This window comes from Maniola jurtina, chromosome 13 (assembly GCF_905333055.1).
Source record: "Maniola jurtina chromosome 13, ilManJurt1.1, whole genome shotgun sequence".
NCBI classification, from domain to species: domain Eukaryota; kingdom Metazoa; phylum Arthropoda; class Insecta; order Lepidoptera; family Nymphalidae; genus Maniola; species Maniola jurtina.
This window is the reverse complement of record NC_060041.1, coordinates 13042434-13069297: the sequence shown is the minus strand read 5'-3', so window position 1 is coordinate 13069297 and position 26864 is coordinate 13042434. Positions and strand designations below refer to the sequence as shown.

General features: G+C 36.8%; 3 protein-coding genes across 3 annotated transcripts in view; all 3 read right to left on the bottom strand.

Moving 5' to 3' along the window:
- LOC123871032 (fatty acyl-CoA reductase 1-like) overlaps window positions 1–3959 on the bottom strand; it is a 30712-nt gene extending 26753 nt beyond the window's left edge. Inside the window, exons 1-2 of the mRNA XM_045914577.1 lie at window positions 3955–3959; window positions 2136–2139 (exon numbers count right to left, since the gene is read on the bottom strand). The gene's annotated coding sequence lies outside the window, so the exon portion shown is untranslated. The remainder of the gene's footprint in view (window positions 1–2135; window positions 2140–3954) is intronic.
- On the bottom strand, window positions 2422–12176 carry LOC123871036 (fatty acyl-CoA reductase 1-like). Its single transcript, XM_045914580.1, has 14 exons — window positions 11958–12176; window positions 10202–10300; window positions 8853–8983; window positions 8386–8473; window positions 7943–8015; window positions 7262–7352; window positions 6210–6355; window positions 5815–5924; window positions 5054–5137; window positions 4831–4939; window positions 3959–4136; window positions 3600–3670; window positions 3263–3520; window positions 2422–2604 (listed from the first exon to the last, which is right to left on the bottom strand). Exons 2-14 carry the CDS (start codon window positions 10290–10292, stop codon window positions 2496–2498), a joined length of 1539 nt encoding a protein of 512 aa, XP_045770536.1. The 5' UTR covers window positions 10293–10300; window positions 11958–12176; the 3' UTR covers window positions 2422–2495.
- A 1919-nt stretch (window positions 12177–14095) lies between these two features.
- On the bottom strand, window positions 14096–25253 carry LOC123871035 (fatty acyl-CoA reductase 1-like). Its single transcript, XM_045914579.1, has 14 exons — window positions 25111–25253; window positions 22134–22240; window positions 21320–21450; window positions 19836–19923; window positions 19643–19715; window positions 19244–19334; window positions 18624–18769; window positions 17738–17847; window positions 17168–17251; window positions 16765–16873; window positions 16452–16629; window positions 15892–15962; window positions 15038–15295; window positions 14096–14287 (listed from the first exon to the last, which is right to left on the bottom strand). Exons 2-14 carry the CDS (start codon window positions 22222–22224, stop codon window positions 14179–14181), a joined length of 1539 nt encoding a protein of 512 aa, XP_045770535.1. The 5' UTR covers window positions 22225–22240; window positions 25111–25253; the 3' UTR covers window positions 14096–14178.
- Window positions 25254–26864: the final 1611 nt, after the last annotated feature.

Sequence of the window (26864 nt, the reverse complement as noted above, 5' to 3'; positions counted from 1 at the left end):
CTGAGTTACTGTTTATCGCAAATCCACCTGAATAAACAATTAACCTAAGTACTTAGATTAGAATATTTTTTTTGGTTTATAAAGGCGTATCCAAATACAACTTTTTTGTTGAATTATATATCACTCTCATAATTGGCCCACTTTGGAGGTGCATAGTTGGCGAAGAGTTAGTATGAGAAGGGTTTAGGTAATAATCCACCACGCTCGCTAACAACTCCTTTGAGAATATTATGGAGAACTCCCATTCAGGCAGATTTCGTCACAAATCACGATGTTTTCCTTCGCCGTTAAAGCAAGTAATATATTTTTGATTGCTTAAAATGGACATCTACTAAGAAGAGCCAGTAAGAAACTCGGCAGTTTCTCTTTTCAAATCTTGGAGCATGGTTGTAACTTGTAAGTCGGTACTTGCAGTTTTGCGAGAATCATAAATCGCAAACCATATTTCTATTGTATGTACGTATAAAAGTATTTTTAAGTCCGTTTTTATTTTATTTTTTGATTTTTCTTGTTCGAAGTCAGCTAAGACAATAGAATCTTATTTAATAACCAGTGTAAATTAAAAATTTATAACACCCTCGAGAAGTGAAGGTTACAGTAACTAGAAAAGAGCTGATAACTTTCCAACGGTTGAACCGATTTTCTTGGATTATAGCTAAGAACACTCTCGATCAAGCCACCTTTCAAACAAAACACTAAATTAAAATCGGTTCATTAGCTTAGGAGCTACGATGCCACAGACAGAGACAGATACACACGTCAAACTTATAACCCCCCTCTTTTTGGGTCGGGGGTTAAAAATAAATCCATATAACTCAGCTTAGTACTTGTTTACCAAGTGTGTTCGTCAAAATAATATTAACAGTATTGACGTAAGCAATTCAATTAAGTAATGGAATTGTGCCATCACTGTCCTATTGTAAAAAAAACCGGTCAACTGCGAGTCTCACTCTCACACGAAGGGTTCCGTACCATTGTACAAAATATAATAACCTAACAGTATCTTAGATATTTAAGAGGAATTTGCAACATCCACAAAAACTCAAGAGAGTTTCAGGATGTCAAGTGAATTTAGATAAAACTATTCTTTGGCTCAAATTAAGAATTTAAAAAAACACTTTTATGTAGAACACTGCAAGTAACTGACGGAAAGCGCCATCTACGAGTATATGTGATTTAGTAAACTAATTATTTTTCATGAGCACATTTTTTACAGGTATTTTGTTTTGTGATAGTTCTTGGATTTTTTCTTTTACTTGTGCTATAAGCTGTCAAACATGATTCTAAGTCAACGGGAAGTAAGTATAGGTTTCATTGACAGATAGGACGGACGGACAGACAGACAGGCGAATTAAACCTATTTAGGGTTCCAATTTTCCTTATGAGGTACGGGACCCTAAACACTTAACGTACTTACCTTCAAAAATTTAATTCAACCTCTATAATTATTTACATACTAGAGGATGCCCGCGACTTCGTCCGCGTGGATTTAGGTTTTTAAAGATCCCGTGGGAACTGTTTTATTTTCCGGGATAAAAGTTGCCTATGTCAATTACAGGCACGCAAGCTTCCTCGGTACCTTTCATACAAATCGGTTAAGCGGATGGGTTTTTGGGAATCTCGTGAGAACTCTTTATTTTTCCGGGATAAAAAATAGCCTATGTCCGTCCCCGGGATATGAGCTAACCCTGTACCAAATTTCGCCAGAATCGGTTAAACTGTGGGCCGTAAAAAGGTAGCAAACAGACAGACAGACATACAGACATACAGACAGACATACCGACACACTTTCGCATTTATAATATTAATATGGATTTACTCGATGATCTTTAACCACACCTTCCGCGTGGGTTTAGGTTTCTAAAAATCCCGTGGGATTTATTAAATTTCTTGCAATAAAGTTAGCATTTTTCCGTCTCCGAGAACAAGGTATTTTGGTGTGTTTTTTTAACCCTCGACCCAAAAAGTTTAACGTGTGTATCTGTGTATCTGTCTGTGGCATCGTAGCTCCTAAACGAATGAACCGATTATAAGTTAGTTTTTTTTTTGTTTGAAAGGTGGCTTGATCGACAGTGTTCTTAGCTATAATCCAAAAAAATCGGTTCAGCCGTTTGAAAGTTATCAGCTTTTTTCTAGTTACTGTAACCTTCACTTGTCGGGGATGTTATAAATTTTTATTTTCACTTTTAAATATCATTTGCTTTAACGCAAACGAAACCTGCTTGCCTGAGAGTTCTCCATAAAGATGTATGAAGTCTGCCAATCCGCGTTTGACTACTATTACGACTACTGACTTGACGGACTATATAGTCCAAAGCTTTTTCATTCTGAGAGGCGATCCGTGCTCAGTAGTGAGCCAGCGATGGGTTGTTGACGATGATGATGTTATTATTAAATGTTAACTAAATAAAACAAATTCCATACTTTTAGCATATAATGTTATAATTTATTGATCACATTAAGTATAATCGTCTATAAAATGTAACATAAGCATTTTAATACAATACTTTATCAATAAGATTACGGACGAAATTGTTGTGTATGAGCCACCAAAGCAAAATACCGTAGAACAAAAATTTGACTACCTTGTCCAAGAACATGATTCTGAAATTAAATGAAACAACAGGTAAGTAAGTATAGTACGCGACAGGTCGAAATGCCGAGGCAATCGGGGTATGAGGTTGGAGGACGCCCCGCACACCCGCACTATCCTGCACGGGTTAGCGCGGGGGTTGTGCGGGTGAGCGGGGCGTCGCCACTTCGATTGCCATCTCGACCTGTCGCGTACTGTACAGATACTGTCAGGTAAAGGGAGTTCATGGGATCGAATGATGTAAAGAAAAACTACATGTACAATCGCAGCTCTTTGCATCTTCTATCGCCTGTATAATAGGAAGTGCTTGGACCTCATTCAACCCTCCTTTCTCTACAACCGCACCGCACGCCACCGCAAGCATTTACATCCTCACCCACATGGATGCCTGGTGCACTTCGACCGCCTGTTGTACCAGATCCTTTTTTCCACGCTCATGCAAACTGTTGAGTCAACTTCCTTCTGCAGTGTTTCCATTGGATTACAACATGGGGTTATTCAAGGGGCAGCCTAAGAAATTCTTGAAAGGCCGGCAACAAATTGGCGGTTCCTCTCGGTATTGCAAATGTTTATGGGCGGTGGTAATCACTTAACATCAGCTGACCCGCCTGCTCGTTTGTCCGCCCGCTACTTATATTTTTTTTTTAAAGTGGGAAATAAAATATTTACCTCTTGTAATGAGCTCTAGCTTTTGGCAAGTCTTCATCCTTCTCTTTCAATAAATATCTTCGTGCACCTACACAAGAATTTTTGTAGAAATCATATCTGTCGATGCGCTCAATTTCGTAATAGAACTGTGCCTCATCCTCTTCCTTTATCTTTGAACGGAGATTAATGAAATTTTTGTTTGTAAATGTCCATTGCTGAGTGAGATAGTATTCCAAAGCACAGTTCGCTGAATATATTCGGCGGTGGACTTTAACCACCCTGAAAATACAAAACAGATTTTCCACATATAATTATTTGTTGTAAGATAATCAACAAAAGTTTATAATGTTTCGCTCACATTGTTTTCTTTCCAAATATCCACAATAAAGTGTCGATTAAAATAGCCGGTAGAACATGTAGCAATAGTACCTGAAAATAATTATTAATTTATTATTTTACAAAATAATCAACAAAGTAAGAATATTTTTTTTTTTACTTTATGTTATAAGATAAATAATTAAAAGATGAGCTGGTAATTCTTCCTAATTCATGGTTTTTATTTAACGTTTACCTGAAATAACACAGGTAAATCACATTAATGGTAAGTTCAAACTTTTACCTTTAATGAGGCTTACCAGATACCCTTAAACGTTTAAACTCTAATTATTATTATTATTATTCCTATTTTTACTTACTATTATTTCCGACATTACTCACTTTAAAATTATAAACCCATTTAGAAGGTGTTATTGTGCCTCCGATACTCCAGATCATATTATCTAACGGATACGAAGCGACAATTTCTTTACCAATACTTAATATTTCATGTGAAGATACTTGATTCAGTGAGCTGGCACAACAGTGGTACACAGGAATGTCATCAAATGGTTCAAGCCTGAAAAAAAAATTAAGAAGTGTTTCAACACGTTTTTTAACCCCGACCCAAAAAGAAGGGTGTTATAAGTTTGACGTGTGTATCTTTGTATCTGTGTACCTGTGTATCTGTCTGTGGCACCGTAGCTCCTAAACTAATGAACCGATTTTAATGTAGTTTTTTTGTTTGAAAGGTGGCTTGATCGAAAGCTATAATCCAAGAAAATCGGTTCAGCCGTTTGAAAGTTATCAGCTTTTTTCTAGTTACTGTAACCTTCACTCGTCGGGGGTGTTATAAATTTTTAATTTACACTTGTTATAAAAATTGTTTTACGAATGTTGAATCTAATCATCAGTCATCCCGTTTCACGAAGTCCACGGATGACCGGAGGGCTGACAGTTACCTCGGTCAGCATAATATTAGTGTGACTATTCAACGAGATAAGACAGCTTGTCTCGTTACAGTTTTTAGATGATATTTTTGATTTGCAATTTTTATTTATATAACGCAAAAGATAATGATTTTTAGAGAATAAACAACTATAACGAGGGTTCTAAACGCTCGTAGGTCCCACAACAAACTCAGCTTTCTACCAAGAGTGTTAGAATTTTCCCACTCCCAATGATCTTTTGTTGTTGGTGTCTAACAGCTTCTTGCGACTCGTTTAGTGCCATCAGTCAATAAATAGGTACAATAAAAAAATGTTTTAAATTACTTCTTAGTTCCTCGAATCCATGAGGCGGCAATGAAACCTCTTATAGCCACGTCAACTGGTATATAGTCAGCAGTTACATCCGGACTAGCATATAGTGATCGAAGAATACCTAAAAATACAATAAAATGAACTGAAAATCAAAATTTTCTCAAGCTCCTTATTTATTTTATTGTCTCCGTAGATGGAGGAAGTTTGGAAATTGGAAAGTAAATTGGTAACGTACCTTTTCCACTAGCGACTATAAGGCCGACTGGTCCATTAAAGTTTTCAATCCAACCAGGCATTGGTTCACTGTAGCTTGATATTACTAGAAATAACAATTATTATATACAGCATATAGGGTGACGAAAGTAACATTTAAAAGGCAACTCTTGTGTCTATCCATGGCCTTCATCTTGAGGGCATACTGCAATTGCAAGCTGGGTAACAAATTGCAGATGCGTGCCAGAAGTTGTCTTGAATAAAGGGATGTAGAAGAATTCCCTCAGTATAAGATATTACTTCTCACCAACGTTGATAGTATTTGAGAGTCGAAACATTTTAGCGTTAAAGTAAAATGGTCCTTAACTGCCTTGTTTTAATGCTCAAGTTTGTACATATATTTACAGCCAGCGCTCAAAGGGGAAACGTTTTAAATTAAAATTAATGGTATTGAATTTTTGACTTTAAATCAAGATTCTTTTGGTCCATTTTACTTTGACGTTATTTTGTTTCAACTCCCGAAATTGGTGAGAAGTAAAATGTCATACTGAGGGTCCAGGTAGTGAGGATGAAATTAATTTATGTAATATTGCTACTACCGTCCTTATTCTGTGAAATTACAGAACAAAGAAGGTAGTGTTAAAATTTGTTGAAACAAATCCTCAGAAAATTGAAGAGTCGATAATATCAGCAAATCCAACGTGTCCTTCTCAAATAGAATATCCTGATTTTGTATACAATCAAATGGAAGAAGACACAAAGGTATGACGATGTTGAACCTACCAACAGAGGGCCTAATTATGACTATAGGCAGTTTTCCTTTCTGTTCATAAACCACATGTTCTGCCAATTGCTTGGTGAATACGTACGTGTTGGGCATCTCTCCGAGATATCTGGAATTTGAAATAAAATAAAATTGACGCTAAAGGTCAACGAATTACAAGGTCGCGTAATTAGGTACCGCGGGGTCAATGCCACCAACGCGTGTAGACGGGGCATTGACTCTGAGTTTTGCACGATGTACATTGCGGGTTTAAAATATACTAAATCACTAAAACTACAGTATAAAAGGCAAATACTAAGTAATATAGGCAAATGATTACTGTATTGGATTGTGTTTAGGTAGTTTTTTAATAGTATATACCTGTTCCACCTATATGTATAGTAAATGAACTCACTTGGGCGTCAAAATATTCACAGTTCGGTCATCAAAGTTCTCACAAATCTCTAGAGTCTCTCTCCAGTCTGCTAGAGGAGGGTACAATATCTCCTCTATGGGATCGCGGTTCGTATTTGAGTACGATGTCGACACGTGGACCATACACTGAAATAATGAATGAATGAAAAAATAATAATGAATAGTCGAAAATAATATAGTATCAGAGAAAGCTAGAAACTAAAACAGTAGCGTGATCTAGTTAACAACAACTGAAAATATAATATTGTATCGCAGCTACAGAATTTTTTTTCACAATTTTAGGCTACTCCAGATAATATAAAGATACATATTAGATTTTAGTGCTTAAATTAAGAAAGCTTTTGTATCTCTGAAAGGAACTACCTTCTGCAGAAGGGTTTCCAGTGCAGAGGGTAGGAATTTCGTAAATAACGATTCTTGTATATCTTTTTAAAAAAAGAGGTGCAAAATCTAGTGATGCAAGGATGAATGGAACACGTCCTGGATGTGATAGTTCCCCAACAGAATTCCTATTCACATGTCACTGTGTGTATTTTCGTGAAATTGTCAACAGAGATCAGAAGAGCCACAATGAAGGACTGCAACAATACCTCTTTGCCAATAATGAACCAATGTGGAAAAAAAAGCTAAAGGAGGTGGTGGGTGTGGATGAGAGAGTGAAAGAACAATGCTGGATTTTATAGGCATGTAATGTAGGAAAGTTGGTTAAAAGCCTTTAAGAAGGTAAAATAGGGAGCCATGGATATGTCAAAGTAGTGTAAGCTCCGGCTACAGGCTCACAGGCAAGACGAAAATTTGCGCAGTCCAATCTTTAGCAAGTCAACGATTGCTCAAGCCACGCTTTTGGGGCATTTGTTTTGCTCTCTGTTCACTATTCATTGTCTCCTTATTCACTAAACATCGCGGGAAACCATCTAACCGTTTACACGCACGCACTAAATTGCGTAAACTGGCTCGTGCAGATAAGCTCACATGTAAAACGGAGCGTGTAGCCGGAGCTATAGAGTTCGTTCAATTGGATTGATTACTTACCTCTAAATTACGCACGTCTTTAGCTAATTCAACCATTTCTCTTGTACTTTGGAGATTTAATTTAGCAGAAGTTTTTAGTGGATCATCAAATCTGAAATCAGTATGACACAAAATACTTATAAGTTATTTTTGAATAAAATAATCGTTATTAGTGGATAAGCAAGTCAAGTAAACCGAGAAACCGATCGGCTGAGTTATTATTTTTTTACATAAAACTAGCTTTTATTATTGGTATTCGCTAAATGTAGGTATGTAGTAGTAACTATTTTTAACCCCGACCCAAAAAAAGGGGTGTTATAAGTTTGACGTGTGTACCTATCTGTGTATCTGTCTGTGGCATCGTAGCTCCTAAACGAATCAACCAATTTTAATTTAATTTTTTTTTTGTTTGAAAGGTGGCTTGATCGAGAATGTTCTTAGCTATAATCGAAGAAAATCGGTTCAGCCGTTTGAAAGTCATCAGCTCTTTTCTAGTTTTCTTATAGCAGTTTTTGTGTCGGGGGTTTTTTAAATTTTGAGTTATTAAATAATTTATTATGGGCTTCAGGAACATGTTTGTTTAATATTTAAGTGTAACTAAACTACCTACGTTATTATCTTACTGGAAGGTAAGTTCGGTTAATTTTGTACTGTTTAGCGTATAATATAGATAATATAAGCTAGTTAAAGGTAACGCTTTACCTCACGCTAGCAGCAACGTGGAAGATAATGTGTGTGCGATTCACAATCAGTGCTCGGTCTTCTTCCGATAAACCTGAAATAAAGAAGACAGAAATAGTGAGTAATCTACAATCACACTTCTTCTTCTCTCTCTGGGATGGTTCTTCGCTCTTAAGCGTTTCCATCTGTTGTGCGTGCGTTGCCCCTCCCCGATGAAGTCTTCACTCCAGCAATCCAAGCTCGCTACAGAAGCCGAATAGACCACCCAGGTTACTGAGGGCTTCATGGAGTGAGGTTGGGGATCAAAGTTAAATCAATTTCAATTCAATCAACAATCAAACATCTAAATGTAAAAACAAAGTTGTACACTTTTAGTGAAGTAAGAATTTTTTATACCAAGCAAAGCCGGGACAGTTTAGCTAGGTAATCTTAAAGTAATGGAGATTAATTTATTATCCACTTACCTAATCCTAATTCACTGCAGTCACCTGCTAAGAAGAACACTTTGGACTCGAAAGCCCCCGGACGGTCTTTACGAAGACGATTGTAACACTGAAAAAAATCATTTATATTTATTTCTACATAGTATACAAGTGTAAATTAAAAATTTATAACACCCCCGACAAGTGAAGGTTACAGTAACTAGAAAAGAGCTGATAACTTTCAAACGGCAGAGCCGATTTTCTTGAATTATAGCTAAAAATACTCTCGATCAAGCCACTTTTCAAAAAAAAAAAACTAAATTAAAATCGGTTCATTAGTTTAGGAGCTACGATGCCACAGACAGATACACAGATAACCAGATACACACGTCAAAATGCAGCTTAATTGCGAACTCCCTCCTGAAAATCCTTATTTTGAACTACTGCTTTTACTAAACTACTACCTCAATTAATTTTACTAAGTATATGACCCAACATTTTTAACTTACAGGGGACGCATAAAGAGCGGCCAGTCTATTTTCAGGCTGCACTCCCTTCTTGGGCCGCATCAATAAATATATTCTGTCTAGATCTGTGCATGAGTAAAGTAGCTTTTCCAACAACACTTTCCCCATAAATCCTGCAACAGAAAAAATGCAGTCTTTCTTTACTAAATATAAATTACTAACTAATGCTAGCGACTTCATCCGCGTAAATTGGTTATTTTGAAAATTGGTAAACTCTTATTTTCAGCGGTCTTTATGCATGCAAAAATTATCTCCGTTGTGACGTGATTGAAGGACAAACACACTTTCGGATTTATAATCTGGCTTCGATTTACAGTTAATTACATTTCAAACCCTCTAATATTCCCTCGTTGATCCAGTGGTTAGGTTATTCAGCTGTGAATCATATGATCTCGGTGTTTACTCGGATTAGGTCAAACCAAACAGCACAACAAAATAGACACCCCTGCCGTTGCAACTTACTTTGTACCTCCAAAAATAAATCGCCCACTGTGCAGTTCAAAGGTCAACATTGTCTTCACCTAGCATCAAAAATTAAGGCAAACAAAATACGTGTCGAAGTGAATACCTCATTTTTGTGGTCGGGTAAAACCAAAAATATTTGATTGTTTCAAATTCAATGGTCTGTTTCAACAAAATATGCAATACTGAACCTTTGACCCGTGCCAGACTATTAAAGCCTTTTTAATATTCGTGAATTGTATTCATTGAATATTCATTAGCCAGGTTATAATCCTGCCTAATAAGGTTGCAGCCCAAAACTATACAATAGTTAATTAATGCTAAAGTATAATGGTGAGAAATGATAACTGTATAACTGTGTTTTGTATTCTTTAATGTAATCCTTCTTGTGGTTGTACAAATAAAGAATATTTATTATGATTAACTATAGTCTGTTCCAGGGAGTTCCAGATACCACATAATATCTGGAAATCCCTACAAGATACCTATGCCCAGCAATGGACAATGGACATCTATCGGTTTATAACGATGACGATGACGATGACCTATGCCACCAGTCATACGGATCATCTCTTATTAAACTGATTTACCTGTACAGCCAACTGGCTGGCTGGCTTTATAACTATAAAGAATTACATTCTCGTACACAGATTCACCTGTCCTAAAGAGCGTATTTTCTTAAAGAGTCTTACCTATGCCTTCCGCTGATAAAAATAGTCTTCTCTCAATAATATTCTGGTAAAGTCGGGAGATCTTCCAATATCTGGCTTCTACGAAAGTCATTTTGTGGGCTGCGATATTTTTCGTAAGATCGATTTTAATTAAGCAAACTTACCTTTGCCGTAAAAAGCATCTTTTCACAAACTTACCTGTCCCGCCAGTCATAAAGATAGTTTTTCCTTTGTAATATTCCGGTATAGTCGGAACATCTTCCAAATCTCTGTCTTCCAGAAACGTCATTTTGTATGCTGTAAAATTAAGGTGGGAAAATGATAAAATTATGTAACACTAGATGATGCCCGCGACTTCGTCCGCGTGGGTTGAGGTTTTTTAAAAATCGCGTGGGAACTCTTTGCTATTCCAGGATAAAAAGTTAACTATGTCAATTTCCGGGAGCAAGGTACCGTGCTCTGTCTGTACCAAATTCCATATAAATCAGTGAAACGGATGGGCTTTTAAGAATCCCGTGGGAACTCTTTGATTTTGCAGGATATGTAAGTTAACTCTATACCCATCAAAATTGATTTAACTGTTGAGCCGTGCAAAAATTAGAAGACAGATAGACAGACAGACAGACAGACAGACACACATTTATAATATTAAAGTATCATACTAAAATACGAGTAGTATGGATAAAATGTTGGGGAAAACTACGTACGAGTATGCCCATAAGGAAGTGCGTAACTTTTGAGTTTTGCGTAGGTAGGCAGGTAGGTAGGCATATAATTAATAATAATTAGGGATTCTTTACGTCATTTTACAATGAATTTATTAATGGGATTCTTGGGATCGTATCTTTAACTCCCGAAAAGAGGGGTGTTATAAGTTTGACGTGTGTATCTGTGTATCTGTCTGTGGCATCGTAGCTCCTAAACTAATGAACCGATTTTTTTTTTTTTTTTTTGAAAGGTGGCTTGATCGAGAGTGTTCTTAGCTATAATCCAAGAGAATCGCGCAGCCGTTTGAAAGTTATCAGCTCTTTTCTAGTTACTTCACTTGTCGGGGGTGTTATAAATTTTTAATTTACACTTGTTGTAACAACATCTAAGCCCCTATAAAGTTTTCATGTAAAAAACGTGACAGGAGATTACACGTATGAACCATAGGGAGATTTGTGGGAGAGAAACATTTACCTGCCAATTTATTATGGGGATATCAAATTTCGACGTTTGCCCGCCTATTCTAAAATTGAATTACTTATATGCTATCTCTATGAATCTATGACAGATTTTTACGATATCTAGGCACCTATGAACTTAACAGCTTGCAACATACATCGGCAGAGTAGAGTCGTGGTGGTAGAGTGTGCAAAATGAGTTTTTAAGACTCGTTTCCATTCCTGTCCGTCTGTATGCGCTGACCCTTACGCTCAAGGCACAAGCAGCATTAAAAAGCTTGTTTTAAGTTAGCCATCAAAATTGTACTGGTGGCGTTATCAGTATAACTTAAACTATGATAGCTTATATTATTATATCGGACATGTGACCAGTGGCGTGCACAGGATTCTAAGCTAGGGTAGGCATTATTTAGTTGTGTTACACCTTTTTATTGACTGTCATGATGAAAAATGAGCGTGAAGCTATCTCAATTTGAGTAAGCAGTGCTTTTATGCATCTATGAACTGCACGCCACTGCATGTGACACTTTAAATTTTTTTCTCATACATTACTTGTTTGTATTGATGTCAGCTATTGAATAATACAGGTTTTATGCGTGGTCGCTATTTTGAAAATAAAGAAAAATGGCACACGTGTAGGCAGGCCAGGCTCCACTTTAAATATTCAAATCCCTTTAATTAACTTTCAAAGGTGCTCTTAAAATCCTATCTGCCTTGATTAAGACTTTATGAACATTACAAAAAAAAACTTTTTGAGAGTTGGTTAAAAAATCAAAAAAGAATCTTACATTCTCAATGCCACAGAATTATTAGAAATCACTTTTGGTAGAAACACGGGAGTTCAGCACGAGGCAATGTTCGGAACTGCCTACTTTGTAGAGGGAATAATTATGGATCCACTTTAATTCGAATAATTATGATTAAGCCCGTAGCACACTCAACGAGTAGGTAACTAGACGAAACTGTTGGCTTGCAACTTTGTGATACAATAGTTTTTTAGGGTTGCATATCCAAAGAGTGCCAACAGGACCGTGTTACTAAGCCTTCGCTGTCCGTCCGTCAGTCTGTCTGTCAGCGGGCTGTATCTCGTGAACCGGAATAGGTGAGAGTTGAAATTTTTACAGAATGCAAAATGACAGCCAGTAAATTTAAAAAAAAAGTGTTATTTCTTGTACTTCGGTACGGAATCCTTCTCGTGCGAGTACGAATCGCACTTAACCGATTTTTAAAAAAAGAGTTAGTTAGCGCTTGTCTGTAACCAAACTTGCTGGCAAGTGATGATGCAGCCTAAGATGGGGCGCGCTTGCCTAGAAGATGCCTTCTTGAAAAAAAATTCTTGCTTGTTCCTCGTTGACTATGGAACCCTAAAAACGGGATTTTTTGAAAACCATATTTAACATATTAAAATTGAATAAATTGTATTGAATTTATAATTTCACTTACCATCTCATCGAATAGTACATTGTACTCGTACATACACGTGTTTTCATAAATTTTCATAATGATTAAGAGCTGCTGGATATTTAGGAACTAGAAAACTGAAATTTTGCCCAAAAGTTCTCTTTATAGGTACTTAATGGAAACAAAGAATAAGGTTGATTTTTTTAAATTCCCACGGGATAGGTTGTATTAAGTAAGTATATCAGTAGATAGATAGATAGATTTAAGTAAGTTGTATATTTTTGCCGAGCGAAGCAGCTGCAGGCGATCACAAGTTAATGATAAAGAGTTTAACAAACAACCAATATCTACTGTGCATAAACGCATTTAATTATCCGATATTTAAAACGTTTTAGGAAACAACAATTATGAAACAAATATCAGATATAAGTATGTACTTAAAAATGATGTGTAATTATAATTGGTAGGTGTAGTAATTAATAAATGCTTTATTTCTTAAAAGTAGCATCTAAGAATCGTTTACTATCTGATGCCCGCGACTTCGTCCACGTGGATTTAAGATTTTAAAAATCCTGTGGGAAACTCATTTTTTCATTCAAATTCATTATTTCATTTTTTTGGTAACAAGTGCGAGTCAGGCTTGAACCTGAAGGGTTTCCTTCGTACATGAAAAAATATTTTTTTATTTTTTTTATTTTCATGGTGGCCAATTTGGATTTTTTTATTATTTGTTGTTATGGTGGCAATAGAAATACACATTCTGTGATAATTTCAGCTCTCTACCTGTTACCTGACAGACGGATGAACGGACGGACAGACAGCAGAGTCCCTAGTAAAAGGGTCCCATTGGCACCATTCGGGTACGGAACCCTAAAAAGTAGCCTATGTTTCTCTCTCTATGTATACCCATGCGAAAAATTATGTCGTCCGTTGTTCCATTGCAACGTGATTGAAGGACAAACCAACAAACAAACTACATACTATGCTCTGTTTTTTTTAAACAGACGAGTACTGAGTATGTCTCTCGCAAATTACCGATATTGACAGAGTGAGATGGGTGATTGTGAAGGGAGGAGCCAACGCCCTTGTTCTTGTTTAAAATTGTAAAGGCCCGTTCATATTGAATACTATGAATAGGTATTCAATATCGTTCATATTGAATACCTATTACGTTGACCAATAACAACGTAGTTTTATATTTTCGGTACTCGTCTGTTAAAAAAAAAACAGACTATAGTACAAAATAGTTCGAACATATCGCTGTACAGCAGCTCCTGGACTATACCGTTACATAGCGACAATATCATGAAAATATAATTACTTAGCTAGATATACCTACCTACCTATTCCACAGGAACATACTATAATATTAATATGTAGACCGTATAGTGCGCGACAGTTCGAGATGGCAATCGAGGTATGAGCCGGTTGCCATCTCAAACTGTCGTGTACCTACTATAGATAAGGCTAGCTTTAAGTTTATTGGAATATAATGTTTTCAATTTGAAAAAAAAAAATACAGTAGTATTTAGATCATAAAATTAATTTTATTATTCCGTTTTGATTATAAAGTTTATTAAAATTGGTACCTAATTTATTCAAAAGACATTAATAAAAGATAGATTGCAGGAATCGCTTCACAAATCCAATATTGAGGAGAAACCATAGGACGTAGCCTTGTATTGCAGTACTGACCACCCGGTCCAATAGCTCCATTCTGTAAGAATACCAAAATTAAATTACTCTAGTAAAAAAACCGGTCAAGACTCAGTAATAGTGTCTTGCTGGCACCCTTCGGGTACGGACTACGGAACCCTAAATATTGACAAAAAACTAAAGGCTAAAGGACAGAACACAAAGCACGGCAATGTCTAGTCACAAACAATATGAAGAGTAGACGTTTCGTGCGGCTCATTGGCATCGGGTCCAAGAAATGAATGAATGAATATACTTTTATTGTACACCACAAAATTCGTACAGAAAAAACACATACAAAGCTCAACAAAATATAGGCAGGTAGGTACAATTTGGCGGCTCTATCGCTACCTAGCGATCTCTTCCAGGCAACCAAAAATGTTAGTATAAAACTAGATTGACTCTAGTATACATAGTATATTCGGTAATAAATTAAATTATTATTTACTTTTTAGTGTTTTATGGTTATTGAATTTTTTCTCTTAGTTAATGCCTACGTTATAAAAAGAACTTAAAACATTTCCCGACGGCTGTGCATTGTTATATCAGTCACTTAGTCAGTCAGAACAAGTCTTTTTTTTAATTCACTATAGGCAAGCGCTTGACCACAATCACACCCGATGGAAAGTGATGATGTGGTCTAAGATGGGACGCGTTTACCTAGAAGGTGCTTATTCACTCTTGTTTTAAAGATACTCTTTAAAGATAATCTTTAAAGATACTTTTTAAAGATAGTCTTTTTATATGTACAGGATTCTCATAAAAAACCAACCTTCTAAAATGGGCCTTAGCTTTTGGAAGATTTTCCATTCTCTCGTTCAGTATGTACTCCTTCCCTCCAATACACGCGTTCTTGAAGAACTCTTCAGGGTTTATCGTCTCCATCTCGTAATAGAAGTGATCTCGGTCTTCTTCTCTGATCTTCTCTCGAAGTTCTATGATGTTTTTGTTGGTGAATGTCCATTGCTGGGTAACGTAGTAGTGCAAAGCTAAATTAGCTGTATAGATGCGGCGTTGGAGTTTGACCAGCCTGTAAAGTACCCGATAAAAATTCCACAGTTTTAGCATTAGGAAGAACGTGATGAAATTCAAAATCTAGTTCTTTGCATCGTATTCCTTTATAAAATTATCACGTCATCTAACAAAAATCAGATTGGTCTGTTGAACGTCTCCACTCCACTCCGCTTCAGTGGAAATCGCAGCCTTATGCAGGGACGGTCTCCCTGACATATTGGTAAGCGCTATGTCTTATTAGTGGGCGGTCCCGGGTTCGATACCCGGCAGAGGTTTGGAATATTATAATTTCTAAATTTCTGGTCTTGTCTGGTTTTGGCCGTGGCTAGTTACCACCCTACCGCCAAAGCTGTGCCCTCAAGCGATTTAGCGTTCCGGTACGATGCCGTCTAGAAACCAAAAGAGTACCTATGGTTTTAATGAATACTGCCACCTACCCTTTCCAGGTATTTCAAGGACAAATAGTTGATCTTTATCCATACTTAACTTGGGATGTAAGCACTCTGTACCTGTACCTGCCATCAAAATCGGTTGAATGGAAGGGCTATAAAAAGCTACCAGACAAACAGACACTGTCGCATTTATATATTAAGAAAGTATGGATTTACTTACATTGGCTTGTTCCCAGTAATCCTTAACACAAGATCCACCAAAACGGCTGGCAATAAGTGAAAGAACAGCACCTAAAGACAGTTAATATACATATATATTACTATAGTAGAACTTTTACGATTTTTCGGGATAAAAAGTAGCCTATGAAGGACATAGGGATGTAAGCTAAGTCTGTTAACCTTTCATTAAAATCGGTTAAACTGAAAAGCTAGCAGACAGACATACAGACAGACACACTTTCGCATTTATAATATTATAGTATGGATAGTATGCGTAAGAATACTTTGATTTTTCGGGATAAAAACTTGTCTATGTCAGTTCCCAGGATTCAAGCTACCTCTGTACCAAAGGATCCCTTGGGAACTTTATGATTTTCCGGGGTAAAAAGTAGCCTATCTCCTTCCCCGGGATATAAACTAAGTCTGCACCAGATTTCATCAATATTGGTTAAACTGTTGGGCCGTGAAATGCTAGCAGACAGACACACTTTCGCATTTATACTAATGGATTGTAAATACGGGTGTTAGACTTTATTTCCCTCGGTAAAAATACCTACCTACCTTAAAGTAGTACATCAGTCTAGAAGTCGTCAGGGACCCGCCAGCATACCAGAGCATGCCCTCTAAAGGAATCTCGCGGACAATTTTCTTGCCGTAGTCAACAACTTCGCCCATAGTCATAGTTTTCATGTGGCTGGACGAACAATTGTACACGTCTATCTCGTCTGTTGGTTTCAACCTGGAGTGCAATAAAAAAAAGTTAAACAGCACTAATACCCCGAATAACTGCTAAACCCCTTCCAAGTTCGCAAGGTCGCCATTTTAAGCACCTTAGGGCCCTATACGTTTATCCTAGAGTTTACGAATTGCTTACTTTTGAGTGCCTCTCGCCCAAGCCCCTGCTATGAAGGACTTTATACATACATCAACTGGTATATAGTCTGCTTCTAAATCTGGATTGGTGTACATTGTCCGTAGAATTCCTAAAAAATATAAAATGATCATTCTCAGTTTAGAAGGCACCTCATATTTTTACGCATTTAGGCACAAATTACATCACAGCAAGACCAAAAGAATGTTAGGTCGAAAATTGAAACAAAAGTCTGGGATTTTACCTAGAAGTTGCAACAAAAATGGCAAATTAGTATGCGAGCTTCTATGAAACACTGGCATGTGACGTCACAATTATGTGACGTGCTTTTTAATTTAATCGATAATTTAAAATGGACACTTAAACCCACTATTTAATAATTCCTAAGAAATAAACTGGTAATCACCTTTACCACTTGCAATCATCATTCCAACTGGCCCATTTAGGTTTTCTATCCATCCCACTAATGGTTCAGTGTGGCTCGATATCACTGAAATCAAAAAGTAATTTCTGCACTCGTATTTGCATGCAAGCTATCTCTGTACCTTTCGACAAAATTGGTTAAGCAGATACATGGTGAAAAGGTAAAAGGCAGGCACACTGTTACATTTATTAAATTGTGTGGATTTAGAAAATCATACCGATTGAAATTTAAAAGTAGGGCAAAAAGTGACACTTGATAAATAGTTTGATGAATAAACGATATTGCATAGAGCTTTTTTAACGTCCGTTAAAAAAGCGTTCAAATAGAACAAATGCATTCCCAAGTATCTATTCACACGTCAGCGCTTTTTTAACGCACATTTTGTATTATCAGCGCTATACTTTTTTAACGCTCGTGCGAATTAGGGCTTAAAGACTATAAAAAAAAAGTGGAAGTGACTTTAGATTTTTAAAGTCACTTCCAGTCAGCCAGTCAATTTTTTTTTTTTTGGGATAAATGTTAGTAAAACTACAAAAAAAGAATGACTCTTACCAATAGATGGCCTCATTATGACGATAGGCAGTTTGCCTTTCTGCTCCGCCAGTACATGTTCCGCCAATTGCTTTGTAAACACATAAGTATTTGGGAGCTCGCCTAAATACCTGGAAAAGATTCTCATACACTTAAAAAAATGGAAAAAATATAAACAAAAAAAATATTCTTTTAATGAGGACCAATAAACAGTACAAAAAAAATAAAAAATAAAAATGAACAACACAATAATTGAAAACTAATACAAACTCTATATATTTGAACAATATTTGAACTGAGAAAACCAAATTCCAAGAAGAGTTGGTAAGATTCTGTTAGCTTGTGCTATCGGAAAAATCCGTTTGATTTAAACTTTACTGGTTTTTAGGCTTCCATATCTCAAAAGGAAATACGGAAACCTTGTAGGATTACTTTGTTGCCTGTCTGTCTGTCTGTCCGTCTGTCATGTCTGTCAAGAAAACCAATAAAGTACTTCCCGTTGACCTAGAATCATGAAATTTGGCAGGGAGCTACGTAGGTCTTATAGGACAAGTAAAGGGAAAAAGCCGAAACCCGTGAATTTTTGGTTATATCAAATATATCACACAAAAAAATGTGTTCACGAAAAATTTTATTCACTAAGTCACATATAGATGGCGCAGACCGTTATTAACTTGCAGAGTTTTACATAAAGGTATATCTTGTACGATGGTAGGTACGGAACCCTTCGTGTGCGAGTCCGACTCGCACTTGACCGGGTTATTTTCTTGTAATAAAATAACCAAGACGTAGGTACGACAAATGGATTAACAAAATCTAATGATTGTAACGAACATTAAAAATGCATCATGTTTTTCTATGCCTTTTGAATAGAATAGAATAACTAGCTCACTGTATCAAAACTTACTTAGGGGTGAGAGCATTAAGCATGTGATCATCGATGTTCTCACATATATCCAGCGTGTCCCTCCAGTCCGCAAAAGCCGGATAGATGACCTCTTCGATGCATTTTCTGTTCGTATTGGCGTATGACGTAGAAACATGGACTAGCACCTGAAATCCAAAGAACCATTGTTAGAAAATTCACCATCATCATTATAGTCAACCGATAGACGCCCACTGCTTGACATAGATGTCTTGCAGGAACTACCACATGCCAGGGGCTTGCACCACTGGAATCCATTAGCTCCCTCCGACTGATTAAATCGTATGAAATCGCAACACCCCAAATAGTTTTTCTGACACGGTACAAAGGGCGTCTGAGAGTTCTCCATAACATTCTAAAAGGTGTGTGAAGTCTACCGATCCACACTTGGCCAGCATGATGGACTACGGCCTAAACTCATCTCGTTCTATGAGGAAGCCCTCATTGCTAGTTCGTGATAGGCTGATTTTGACAGAAGATCTAAACGGGAGAGGTGTATTACAGAATACAGATTGTTTAAGCCGTACCCTTTCTCCTTTCCTGAGGGTTCACATCGGGAGTTTATCTCCCTGCTGAGCTCTTATTGTAGTAGCAATACTAACCTCCAAATGCCGGACTTCCTTAGCAAGTTCCACCATCTCCTTTGTGCCGCGAAGGTTTAGCCTGGCTGCAGTTTTTAGCGAATCATCAAATCTAAATCAAAAAAATAAAAAATATCGTTTCCCATTTCTCTCCTTTCATTATGAGATGACGCCCGCGACTTTGTCCTTCTTAATTTAAATTTTAAAAAATTCCGTTGATTTTTTTTTGGATCTTTTTGGGTTAAAAGGAAGCTTATCTTCGGGATGCAAGCTATTTATGCACCCGTCAAAATTGGCTCAGCAGATGCATAGTAAAAAGGTAACATATAAACAGACAGATACCTACATGTTATGAGTATCAATACATATTTAGTAGGTACCTATAGTAATATTAATAAGTACCTAGTAGTAAGTTTATACCTTACGCTGGCTGCAACATGAAAAATTATATTCGTTCTGTTGACAATCAAAGTCCGGTCTTCTGCACAAATTCCTGAAATATGAAGAAAGCATTTTATTTTAAAGAGTTTCTTGGCCAAAGATCCCAATATTTCATCAATCTGTTTTTAACTGAAATGCAATTCCTGCAGATGAGTATAACTTTTTTACATACCTAATCCAATTTCACTGCAGTCACCGGCAATAAAGAAAACCTTCTTCTGAAAAATATCTGGTTTCTCCTTTCTCAGCCGATCAAAACACTAAAAAATTAATTGCAATTCACAAAAATTCTACAATTCTTATTCTTTGACTTGGCACGGCTTCACTAGCTGAAAGACTTTTCAAATGTTTAACCCCCGACCCAAAAAGAGGGGTGTTATACGTTTGAGGTGTGTATCTGTGTATCTGTCTGTGGCATCGTAGCTCCTAAACTAATGAACCGATTTTAATTTTTTTTTTTTTGTTTGAAAGGTGGCTTGATCGAGAGTGTTCTTAGCTATAATCCAAGAAAATTGGTTCAGCCGTTTGAACTTTATCAGTTCTTTTCTAGTTACTGTAACCTTCACTTGTTGGGGGTGTTATAAATTTTTAATTTACACTTGTTGAAGTCTGAAATCGGTTACCTATATTGAATCTAAGGGCGCCTTCAAACTAGCCGTAAAGTGTTGTGCGAAGGCAGCGCGGCTGTAGCGTAAGGCGTAGCCTATGTTGCCTATGTTAGATCTACATCCAACATAGGCAACCGCTTTATCCGACTTCAAAAAAGAACGCTAAACCAAAAAGGGGGAAAATTCTAGACAATGAAATATCAGGTTTACTGTACATATCATGATTTTTCAAGGTGAGTAAGTAGTTGCAATCCTTACTTTATAATTAGTTGTTTTGATAAGATCTATTGATTTCAATAATTATACTTGTAGTAGGTATTTTCATTGCTAGTTTGGTTTAGCGTCGATTTTAAAAACTACGTTTTTTTCCTTATCGGCTTAAAGTAAATTAAATTGATCTTTAATATCTGATTTAAATATTTATTTAACTATTTTTAACCCCCGACCCAAAAAGAGGGGTGTTATAAGTTTGACGTGTGTATCTGTGTATCTGTGTGTCTGTGTATCTGTGTATCTGTCTGTGGCATCGTAGCGCCTAAACGAATGAACCGATTTTAATTTACTTTTTTTTGTTTGAAAGGTGGCTTGATCGAGAGTGTTCTTAGCTATAATCCAAAAAAATTGGTTCAGCCGTTTAAAAGTTATCAGCTCTTTTCTAGTTTTCTTGTAGAAAAGAAGGTTAGATAACCCTTAGGTTCATAATATTTAAGTGTCAATTGACAAATGTCAAGCTGTCAAGATGGACGTTGCCTAGATATACATAATTTAATTATTTATATGAAAATGATGTTTTGGAAAACTCAGATACTTTGGATTGTAGGCGCGGTATAGTCCAAGAAAATCGGTTCAGCCGTTTGAAAGTTATCAGCTCTTTTCTAGTTACTGTAACCTTCACTGGTCGGGGGTGTTGAAAATTTTTAATTTACACTTACACTTGTCTCTCTTCTTGATCTCCTCATTTCGCCTCAACAATTTAATTCCTTAATTAATTAAATGATTGATGTCCGATGGCATAACTTCTCTCTAACTTAAGAATATAGGTACTTGCCTTAGAAGAATACAAAGATGCCAATCTCTCCTCCGCTTTCACCCCTTTCTTATTTCTCAACAGCAAATAGATTCTGTCCAATTCTGAACAGGAGTATAGCAGTTTCTCTACTAAAACTTTGCCCATAAAACCTGTAAAGAAAAATAATATGTATATTAATAACATCCAGAAGTTAAATCCTAAATGTCCTATAGTGGCAGTTTTGAAACCCTCAAACTATTAAACGGAGTATTTGAACAACTACGGTCAACGTCTCAACCGTATCGGCCCACTACTGAGGACGGTTCTCCTCTCAGAATGAGAGTGAGAAAACCTAGATGCCTAAGAGTTCTCCATATAAAATAATATTATGTTCTCAAATGTGTATGATAGAGATCTTGGTGCTTCCTTTTCATTCGAACAGCTATGCATTATCTTTATTTTTAACCCCCGACCCAAAAAGAGGGGTAATAAGTTTGACGCGTGTATCTGTCTGTGGCATCGTAGCTCCTAAACTAATGAACCAATTTTAATTTAGTTTTTTTTTAGGTGGCTTGATCGAGAGTGTTCTTAACTATAATCCAAGAAATTTGGTTCAGCCGTTTAAAAGTTACCAGCTCTTTTCTAGTTACTGTAACCTTCACTTGTCGGAGGTGTTATAAATTTTTAATTTACACTTGTGTATTCATCATCATGATCATCCACTTAACTCATCGCTGATAAACTACTGAGCACTGATCTCCTCTCAGAATGAGAAAGATGTAGGCCATAGTTCACCACGCTGGCTAAGTGCAGATCGGCAGACTTATATTGCGTTAGTGTCTCTCGTACGTACCTGTGCCACCAGTTATGAAGATGGTCTTGCCTTTATAATATTCGTAGATGGTAGGCACATTTTTCAGGTCTCGGTTCTTCAAGAAATCCATGTCGGCGTATCATCCACTGAAACATAATAGAGTCAATATTACCACACGGCGCACCATAGAGTAAGGATTACCCATATTGTACCTACTGAACAGATAGAAGGTGATTAGAATTTTGACTATAGGGTTTAGACTATTAAATATCGCCTATTTACGACTAAGTACAGCGTGTTAGTTGAAATAGTTCAAAAAATTAGTTTCTATTGATTTTAGAAGGATGGTGTGTTCTGTGAGATTTACCGTCCAGAATCATTGAGACAATGGAAATTGAATGTTAGTTTTATCATTTAGTATAAGATAAACAGGTTTGAAGATTGTTAGTTACAAGTGTAAATTAAAAATTTATAACACCCCCGACAAGTGAAGTTACAGTAACTAGAAAAGACCGAAAAGACCTAATAACTTTCAAACGGCTGAACCGATTTTCTTGGACTATTCCGCGCCTACGATCCAAAGTATCAGAGTTTTCCAAAACATCATTTTCAAATAAATAATTATGTATCAAGGCAACGTCCATCTTGACAGCTTGACATTTGTCAATTGACATAATATTATGAACCTAACGGTTATGTAACCTTCTTTTCTACAAGAAAACTAGAAAAGAGCTGATAACTCTTAAACGGCTGCACCAATTTTTTTGGATTATAGCTAAGAACACTCTCGATCAAGCCACCTTTCAAACAAAATTAAACTAAATTAAAATCGGTTCATTCGTTTAGGCGCTACGATGCCACAGACAGATACACAGATACACAGATACACACGTCAAACTTATAACACCCCTCTTTTGGGTCGGGGGTTAAAAACGACACTTTTCCGAAATAACACGTTGTAGTCGCAAACATTGCTATATTTGAATTTGGTACCAACAATAACTTAAAATAAATAAAATACAAAATGGGACGCGTGGTGTGTGGTGCCAAAATGGACTCCACTCAGCATTTGCTGCGCCTGTGTGGGGAACGCAGGCACAGCGCTGGTCTTCCGTGAAGCCAGAAGTTTCGGACGGTAACTACCTATAGAATGCAATATACAAAATACAAATACAATACAAAATAAATAATGTGGTTAGTAGATATAGGGTTAGTACAATAATTTAATGATAAAGTAGGTATAAAATAAAATAAAGTAGAATAAAGATGTGGGAGGACCTGAACTACGCGCCTTCCTCACCCTTTTGCTGACGCAATAACAAAATTCTTAAATTTGATTTGAACCATGTTTTTGATTTGCTTACATCGCGCAGGGGAGGAGGTATTTCTAGGTTCTATTATTAACCCCCGACTCAAAAAGAGGGGTGTTATAAGTTTGACGTGTGTATCTGTGTATCTGTCTGTGGCATCGTAGCTAATGAACCGATTTTAATTAAATTTTTTTGTGTCAAAGGTGGCTTGATCGAGAGTGTTCTTAGCTATAACCCAAGAGAATCGGTTCAGCCGTTTGAAAGTTATCAGCTCTTTTCTAGTTACTGTAGCCTTCACTTGTCGGGTGTGTTATAATTTTTTAATTTGCACTTGTTGAAAATGTAATTACATATTGACATTACCTACATTTGGAAACGATGAAAATGAACAAGAATGACAAAATAAAACAATGATTTGCAAGTTAAATGTAAAAAGAGCAACCAAAGCATTCATCATTATAATACGATACCGTTGCACAAGAATGCTTAGTAATTGTTTAATGCCCTGATTTACTTAAGGTGATGTCCCCGATTTCATCCACGTGGATTTAGGTTTGAAAATACCTTGCTAACTCATTGATTTCCCGAGATAAACAGTAGTTTAAGAAAGGTGGACAAAGAATCCTTAAATGTATTTGTACCAACAACTTTTTTTTTTGTATCAGAAAGTTGTTGCAATAAAGAGGAAAACGGACGTGCGGACGGACGGACGGATAGACAGACAGACAGACAGACAACAAAGTGATCCTATAAGGGTTCCGTTTTTCCTTTCGTGGTACGGAACCCTAAAAGTGGACAGGGAAGCACTTATCTTAATAAGAGATCACTACCCTAGTGACCCTTGGCAGTGCGAGAGGTTGAAAAGGAAGTAAAATTTTGGTTGGTACGCGTGGTAATGGTTAAGTCGTCCGCCTCCTATTCTGGAGGCCCGAGGTTCGATCTCGCGAAGGCACTTCTAATTTTTCGGAGTTAATTGTCTATCATTTGCTTTAACGATGAGAGCAAACATTGTGAAGAAACTTGCATGCCTGAAAGTTCTCTGTCTGTCTGTCTGTCAAGAAACGTATGGGGTACTTCCCGTTGTCCTAGAATCATAAAATTTGGCAGGAAGGTAGGTCTTATAGCACAGATACAGGAATAAATCTGAAAACCGCGAATTTGTGGTTACATCATTAAAAAAAATTAAAATGTGTTTTAATTTTCAAAGTAAGATAACTATACCTACCAAGTGGGATATTATATGAAATCAATTTATTTGTACATTCTAAAACAGATTCTTATTTATTTTTATGTATAATAGTTTTTAATTTATCGTACAAAATGTTGGAAAAAATACTCGAGTACGGAACCCTCAGTGCGCGAGTCTGACTCGCACTTGGCCGGTTTTTTTTTTATATGACCACAAATTCACGGTTTTCGTATTTTTCTCCTTACGTGTGTTATAAAACCTGCCTACCTGCCAAATTTCGTGATTGTAGGTCAACGGAAGCACCCTAAAGATTTCTTGACAGACAGACAGACAACGAAGTGATCCTATAAGGGTTCCTTTTTCCTTTGAGCTACCTACCGAACCCTTAAAATAGGTATGGGAACGCAATTCGGCGCCATAAGAATCAGTTCAGTAAAAGTAGATCAAATCACTAGCAAGATCTGAATCAAAATATAAGATAGAGTGGAGTTTTTAATTAAACTCTGTGAATTCTTACCTCAAATAAAAATCCGTTAGTAAACAAAACGATAGGTATGGTCCCAGAGCTAATTGACACGAATAATTGAAACTATTCTATCGATAGGACCTGACTCTGTAAGGTCAGGAGTCACACTTAACAATTCCATTCTTGATGGTCGATACAATGACGTGGTTTAGAATAAGCATTTTATACCCTACGTTTCTTTTTACCCGACTACGGCAAATTCAAAAGGAAGGTTATGATTTTAGCAGTCTATGTATGTAAGTGTGTATCAAATTCTGTGTGGGACACCGTCTAAATGGTTTTGGTTTTTCATGGTTTTTCGTCGTACTGTAAAGAGTGGTTGAACAGTGAGGAAATAATAAGCTTGGCTTAGCTGAAATCGGCTATGCCTCTATGCTTCATAAAGGCCACCTCGTAACCTGTAATAATCACACATCACACTAATATTATAAAGGAGAAAGTTTGTATGTGTGTGTGTGTATGTGTGTGTGTATGTTTGTTACTCCTTCACGAAAAAACTACGAACGGATTGGGCTGAAATTAAGAATGGAGATAAATTATACCCTGGATTAGCACATAGGCTACTTTTTATCCGTAAAAATCAAAAAGTTCCCACGGGAATTTTAAAAAATCTACATCCACGCGAACGAAGTCGCGGGCATCAGCTAATCATAATATAAGAGTCAAAATCACATACTCTTTAGTTGAATCGTACACGGAATAAATGAAATACGAATTATCAATCACCATTATGTGATTAATGGAAGGGATCGCGACCCTCAACATGAAGGAATACGACAGACAGAGAGATAGAGAGAACTCGACTCTCTTTTAAATTATAACGCCTTCAAATCTAATCGTACGACTTATTCGATATATCGTAACGTGTCATGTAAATAGCTTTTCATTGAAGCGACAATACCTACTCATTCATTATGCGCTAGCACTGTATTGTGCTCTTTTATAAAACAGTGAGATTGCATTACTCCGCAACAATCAGCTTTCAATTATTACCTACCTCAGCTGTGCTCAGTAATTAGGTATTTGCCATAGATCTAGAATTATCCATATCTATATAGTCCGTTTTTCCTTCTTCATCATCTTCACACTTCACACTATCACACTTCACATTTCACATCACACTTCACACTATTATTATAAAGGCGAAAATTTGTGTGTATGTGTGTGTACGTGTGTTTGTGACTCCTTCACGCAAAAACTACTGGACGGATTTGGCTGAAATTTGGAATGGACATAGATTATACCCTGGATTAGCATATAGGCTACTTTTTATCCCGGAAAATTAAAGAGTTCCTACGGGATTTATAAAAAAAACCTCTATACACGCGAACGAAGTCGCGGGCATCAGCTAGTCATCACATAATATCTATAAAGTTTTTATCATGATTACTTTTTTTTAAAGAATATTAGCCATGCTAATCATGGCTAAAGGTGCCCACGCACTCGAACTTAATTGCAGCGGAACTGCGCGTCGCGTCATCGCCCCGCACGATATCCTCTCCAGCCGCGACGCGCGGTAGTGACGTACGCGCGTCGCGAACTGCATTGCACAGTGCAGTTCAAGTGCGTGGGCACCTTTAAGCTTGTGCTAGGAGTAGGTACGACAATAGTGCAACGGGTGGGATTTGAACCGTCGACCTTTCGGAATTCAGTCCGCTCCTCAACCGTTGAGCTATCGAGGCTCTAAAGGCTTTCTATCTTTGTTGTACCTATTCTACTCCCTTTACAACCTCTCACTCTGACAA